General features: G+C 42.1%; 1 protein-coding gene across 1 annotated transcript; it reads right to left on the minus strand.

Moving 5' to 3' along the window:
- Positions 1-341: 341 nt before the first annotated feature.
- LOC131146086 (tryptophan aminotransferase-related protein 2-like) lies at positions 342-6050 on the minus strand. Its single transcript, XM_058095378.1, has 5 exons — positions 4691-6050; positions 2855-3158; positions 2059-2339; positions 1152-1453; positions 342-894 (listed from the first exon to the last, which is right to left on the minus strand). The coding sequence occupies exons 1-5, from the start codon at positions 4930-4932 to the stop codon at positions 710-712; spliced, it is 1314 nt and encodes a 437-aa protein (XP_057951361.1). The 5' UTR covers positions 4933-6050; the 3' UTR covers positions 342-709.
- Positions 6051-6576: the final 526 nt, after the last annotated feature.

The raw sequence follows: 6576 nt of genomic DNA on the forward strand, positions 1-6576 counted from the left end.
CATCAGCCCAGCCCTTATGCAGCCCATGCAGTTATCAAGCCCAGTTGACTCATTCTAGAGCCTTTAGGCCCTGGATTGGCACAATTTACGCAACCCATGAAGTTATCAGGCTAGGTCCATTAAGGTTGTTTGATGCCTTAGGGCCCTTGGTCATACACAAGCTGCCTGGCCCATGTAGTCATCCAGTCAAGCCCATTTAGTTTATTCATCCTGGTGAATATACTAGACCAAGCTGAGGCTGAGAGAGAGAGGTTTCAGAATCCGTCTTGATTCTTGAAATAGAAATGAGTTACAAATGGAATGGTAAAAGAGACGATATTAATATTTGACATTTAATAGGAGAGACCAAACAGAAATGTTATCCCATCAATTTATTCGAGCCTTTGAAGAGCCTCCAACAATGAAATTTTTCAGTAATAGGAGAAATTTGCTCTTCATTGATGATACCGATTATCATAGTACATTAATCTCTCAAAAATACATACTAAATCAGAGAGATCAATCTCACAAATAAAATATGGATTTAAGTAAAGTTAAAACCATCGCTCTTCCTCATAATTTTCTTGTCAAAAGATAAACATGTAATTTTCTTAGTCATCATCGTCACCCTCCCCAGCCCAGCTTCCTAGCAGCAATCCCTCTTAATGGAGGGAAACGCTCAAACCCACCCTAAAATGAATGAATGAGACTATTAATGCATGCATGAATGTTAAGAGATCATCGATAGTCTCTGAACAAAACGTTCAAAAGTTTCGTCTCGATCCAACATGCTGATCCTCACATACTTTGGGCTTACCCCAAAATGCCTCCCGCCCCGTGTCAATATGCGGTGGCTTCGTAGGAAACCCTCACAGTCCTCTCCTTCCTCTCCTTCGCATTTCAACCATGCAAATGCTGCACATGAAACAATCAAGCCTGTAAGCATCCGTCCAAGTTGGAATTGATTAGGCAGTAGCAAGTTGTTAATATCAAAAGTTACCAATCTTTCGAAAGCTATCTCATCCTTCACACAGAGGTAGTGTGAGTTTCGGATTGTGAAACTAGTGATTTTGCAGTTAAAAGATGAGTTTTTCTTAACTACCAATCAATGAGAGGTTTTCAACTCTTCTTCCAAATCAGTTTTTGTGTCACTATTAGTTAAGGTGAATTACCAGGCTGCGTCTCGAAGAATCGGCCGCTAAAGGTGCACAACTCTGGGGGAAACTCTGGCAAGCTAAATTGCCCACTTTGCCTCACTGCTGCTCGTAGCTTCTTCCACCTCTCAGTCATGAGGTGGAAGCCAAACTCAAAGAAGCTTTCGCCTTCTTTGGGGCTATTGACTTTGCAGCTGTCTGTCATGGCTTGCAAGATCTTTGCTGCCCGAAGTTGGGAATCTTTGGAAACGCCAATGGTGCTAAGCTCTATGAATTTGGTCATTTTCTTCGCAACCTCCCGATCCTTCACAAGAGCCCACCTGTTCCAAATAGACAAACAGACAATTTAAAAAAGGAAAATGTTTGATGTCCCGCTCGGTGTCCTAGACAGTATCTAAGCAACATGTGTCACATAATCTCACATACCATCTCCACTAGACACATTATAAAGCCAGAAGGTATCTCTGCTGCATACACCAAATATTATCCGAAATGCATGAGTTGAAATATCTAAACACCCTGGAAAACAAACCTGATCGGCATTTAATTTCTTGGTATTTTTTTAGCTAAAACCAACTAGAAAAATGTCAAATAATATAAAAAGGTAATATCTCCAGTTCTCCACTAATTAAACACAACATGTCCCAAATAGAATCTCCATGTATCGAATAATATTTTAAACACAAGAACATAGCATATATAAAGAACAAATCCAATTGACATCAAGGAAGTGCTTAGGAGCATGGATTGCAAAATTTGAATTTTGATCGATGTGGATTTGTAAGAAACTTAAATATAATTTTACGTTTCATTGTTGAAACTTGGACAAATCTAAATTTAAGGTTCAAATGTATAAATCCCAAAGGCTATTTTTTCACTAAACTCACCTGGAAAATGATCAAACCATGTAAACAAGCATACATACCCAATGCGCATACCCGCGTGGCCGGTGCATTTCGAGACGGTGAAGAGCATAAGGTCATGGTCTGCAGTATAGGAGATGGGAGTGTATTGGGGCCAAAAGTAAGCAAGGTCATGGACCAACATTCCGCCGCCCCGGTTCACCACCGCTTCCCTCACAAACCCATCAGGGTTGTTTGGAGAAGTCACCAGTTCTATGTATGGCCCTTTCTCCTCATATCTGTTCGCATCTCCACCCCATTTGTATAGCCCAGACCTTAGAAAGTCCGTAATCAAGGGGTATGACTGCAACATATTTTCCACATTTAGTGGTAAAAACTTGAAAAATAAAGAACCAAAGAGTAGCTTGATCAACAATCTCAAAATTATGACTGCCCAACTTTAAGGCTTTACCATATCTAAAACTATCGAAATGCTTTAGATTTCATCCCATTGTTAGCCTCAATTGTAAATTTTAAACAAAACTCCAAACTTATCATAGTAATAAGCATGCAGCTTTTAATATTGTACGAAACTTTAGGAACTAAAATGAAACTTAGCTTAAAAGTTTAGGAGCTATTATTGCAATTCAACTCACTATTTAGTTGCATAGTTTGGAACACAAGAAATAGAATGGAATTTATCACTTCATTCTTCATTCCTATTTGACAAACAAAAAGATATTTTGCCGTCATTCCTAATTGAGATTAGCAGGAGGAAATTGAAAACATTTTAGAAGATTAGGAATGCAAATTAAAAATGAGACAAGTTATGGGAAATATTGGTCTGAGTACATATACTGGTTGAGATGGAGAACGCACCGAGTAGTAGGGGGCGGCTGAGACGACGTTGATGGGGTGGGAGGCATTGGGCGGGGAAAGGGCGTAGAGAGCCGCCATGAAGAGCTGCGTGGAGCCAGTCCCAACAACGATGTGGCGGCCGTCGGTGGCGGCGTTGCCGACGACCCTGTGGAGTCTGACGACAGCCCGCGCAAACTCAGGCTCCAGAAACCAGCACAGGTTTCCGATATCGGAGAAGTAGCTCATGGATTGCCACCCCGAGATCTGTATTGTTGTTCTGTCCCCCATCTGTTGCCAATACCTCTCGTACATTGTCGGGTCACCGCTGCATTCATCATGGAATTCAACCATTGCTTGACGTATAAATTTCAAATTCGCAGATTGTCGTCAACTGTTCTTGATTAATTAATTGTCTGCAACTTATTTTTCAATTAAATAAACGAGAGAGATATGGCGACATACGGGAGAACATGATGGCGCAGAGATAGAGAAATTGAGAACAGAGGTACTAAAACAGGACACGGAAAAGGTTAAAATGCAAAAACAGAGCAAGTGCAGGGCACGCAGTAGTAGGCATGGCATGGCATGCAGCAGAGTGGGACCCAACACCGTATATCTATATATAATATATATTATACAAAGTGGGTGGTAAGCTGCAGGTCATGCCTGCCCATATGCTATGTTTGCGTTGATGGCAAAAAGATTGACAAGCCACCAAGAGAGAGAGATTTAGATCCATAGATCTAGACATTCAGACCCACTTTCGCCCTGCTGAAGGGCTCATTGACCTTCTCCCTCTCTCCTCTCTCTCAACCCTACACATGGGGTATAGGGGCGTTCAATGATTTGGGGCTCTGCAACCCATATGATGGGCTGGGAGCATATGGTTGGTTTAGTTGTGGGTGGGTGAATTAAGATTGAACCCAAAACTAGATAGATTCAGGCAACCCCACCTTGGTCTTTTAGATCTTCCCAAAGGACAATTAGTACCACTGTTTCAATTTTTTGCCCCCACCAGCAGAACATATATGTCAATTTGTGTGTGCAGAGTTGCATGCGTGCTAACGTGCGCGTGTGCGACCTGGCCTGAGACCGAGACCCGACCCACCGGATTTAAGGGGAGGTTCCCGTTTCCAATTTATGCGTTATGCACATGCAGGGGGCCCAACAAATGGTCCGATATTGTGGGGCCAATAAACTGAGGTGGCCCCCCAAATGATAGGCCTCATGATGGTAGTTTATGGGCTCCCACTCGATCATATCATGTGGTCGGATGTAGCTGTTGGGTCAACCGTCGATCACAGCGGAAACGCTCTGCACCTAGAGATTAAATAATTTTTTTTAAAAAAAATGCACTGCTACCGGCGCACGTTAGCAGAGCAGACCCAGCCCCGGGTCTTGTTCTGCTTGGGAACAGAGAAGACAAAACGGTCGAGGCAGCAGGCTAATGTGCACCCATGGAAATTGGAAAATCACAACTCATGGCCAACAAGGACCTGTCTTTGTCCAACAACGGCAGAGTACTATACCGGCGAGGGAAGCGTAAAACCCTGATAAAAAATTGCAAAACCCTAAACAATCCTCTACCCACGGCGCACGTTAGAGCGCCCGGGGGTCAAACCTGAGTCAAGTTGAGGTGCGTGGAGTGGAACAGAGTCAGTTTTTTATAATATGCTTCATCGTGGGTGTGCACTGCAGTCCATTATAAAACTATTGGTTAAACATCAAGCGAAATGACTACTTTGCCCTTGTATAGTGCCCTGTCTATTGCAAAAATTGTAAATTGTGCAGGTACAGAATGGTAAATCTGACAGCCAGGCTTCGGTGGGCAAGAGGGAAGGATGGAGTGCGACTTACTGGTCGAGGTTGATGACCCTCCCTCCACCGTCGTCCGACTCGGTGATTGCGGTAGATTTGGCTGGCCACGGCGCCGAGCCGCCTTCCTGCACCGCCGTCTCCGCCAGCTTTCCCGGAAAGCTTCCCTGTACTTCCCTCCTGCTCTGCCACTCGTGCATTGCTTTCAGAATCAGGCTCACATTAAGCGCCACTGAGAGAAAAAATAAGTGTCGAACGAGGAAAGGGTTTACGAATTTTGGCATTTCGACTGTGTGGATGCGCCGGAAGCGAAAATTGAGGAGGTTCGTTGGACAAGAACTGCACGCTTCCAGTGACGTCGGATCGGAGGGCTGAGATTTAAACCTGGAGAAACAGGGGGCGCTGGGATCGCAGAGGAGAGTGGCGACGAGCTCCAACAAGCGGTAGAAGAAGCAGAGGCTTTTTATCCGCTTCGAGAAAAACTTGAGGAGCTACCGGGGTTGGGACTCCGGAGGGGAGGAGAGTTTATTTATCTATTAAACTCTAGCCTACACCCGTTACGCTGTAATTCCTTGGAAAAGTAGAGAAGGAGATAGAGAAAATTACAGCCAGAAGAATCAAGGAGTTCGTTTTTTGGGTTTGAGATTTCCGGAGGAGACGAGAGTTGATTTCTCTATTGAATTCTGTTTTTGCATTAAGCAGGCTTCGATTCCTTGGAAAACAGGGAAGAACTGAGCCGGAAGAAACTGAAGAAAAAACGAGTGCAATCTCCGAAATCACATCAGCATTTCAGCTCGGAAAAGAAGCAAATCGAAGCGGAGAAAGAAAGAAGAAAGGCTGGAAGCCGCGAGCAAGGCTGAAATTCGAAGAAATGGGTACGGGGAGATAGCACCCACCTCGGGAGAACTCCCGACAAGAGATTTTTCTCGAGAATCAAGAAATCCCACCACGATTTTTCCCGGAAAATCTCAGTTTTCCGATGCTGGATCTCGAGAACACCTTTCTTTTCTGCTTTCTCCAGCAGCACTTGTATAAAAATATAACACACGCAAATGCACTAATGCAGATATATAGAAGTACGAGAAAAGAGCAGGGGCCACCACCACCAATTCTTTGGGCGTAACAAAAAAGGCTGCTCACAAAGCAATCTCGCTTCCTGCTCAGTTGCCATTTTTTAGTTCCCCTTTTCTCCCTTCTTTTCTCTCCCCTCTTACTTTCTTTTCTTTTCTTTTCTTTTCTTTTCTCGGGTGATCCTTTCAGTCATTTATTAATACGACTCGTCGCTGCTCAGTTGCAATCTAATGGTGTATTTGATTTGGACGGGTGCCACTGCTAGAGTTGGAAGAGACGGCGACGCCACCAGACCACCTGCTATACTCTCTTCATCTTTTTTCTCTTTTTTTTTTTCCTGCAACTTTTCTTCTTCATGAATTTATGCTTTATTAAAATAATATCTTTAAATACTAAATTTATCGGATTATTTTTAGAATATAAAGTAGGTAACAGAATCACGCGACGTAACGGACAAATTAACAAAAAAAGACAATACAGTGTATTATTTTTTAAATTGTTTAATTTTTTGGCTTATTTTAATGGAGACTTAAAAAATGAGAGCATACAATAAACAAATTCGACCATTAAACCTAAATATATTTTTGAATTTAATAACCAAATGTTATTAAAAAAAATTAAATGCAAAGGAAGGAAAATTTATTTTTGATCATTTTCAGTTTTTAAAATGTCTCATTTTTGAAAATCAAAAAATAACTTCCTGAAGTTTGTTGAAAATGTTCTATTTTTAAGGAACATTTTTTGTAATATATTATAACTACTAGCAAAAATAATTTATCAACATGCAAGCAGATAATTTTTGGGTAAAAGACATTTACCTCTCTTGAGATTTAATAAAAAGACTGAACTTCTCCTTA

Source organism: Malania oleifera, chromosome 13 (assembly GCF_029873635.1).
Source record: "Malania oleifera isolate guangnan ecotype guangnan chromosome 13, ASM2987363v1, whole genome shotgun sequence".
NCBI classification, from domain to species: Eukaryota; Viridiplantae; Streptophyta; class Magnoliopsida; order Santalales; family Ximeniaceae; genus Malania; species Malania oleifera.

Coding starts and splice junctions, on each gene's coding strand:
- LOC131146086 (XM_058095378.1), bottom strand. CDS start 4,932: ATGCCAAAATTCGTAAACCCTTTCCTCGTTCGACACTTATTTTTTCTC. Junction 3,159..4,690: donor AGGGTCATCAACCTCGACCA/GTAAGTCGCACT, acceptor TGATGAATGCAG/CGGTGACCCGACAATGTACG. Junction 895..1,151: donor ATTCTTCGAGACGCAGCCTG/GTAATTCACCTT, acceptor TTTCATGTGCAG/CATTTGCATGGTTGAAATGC.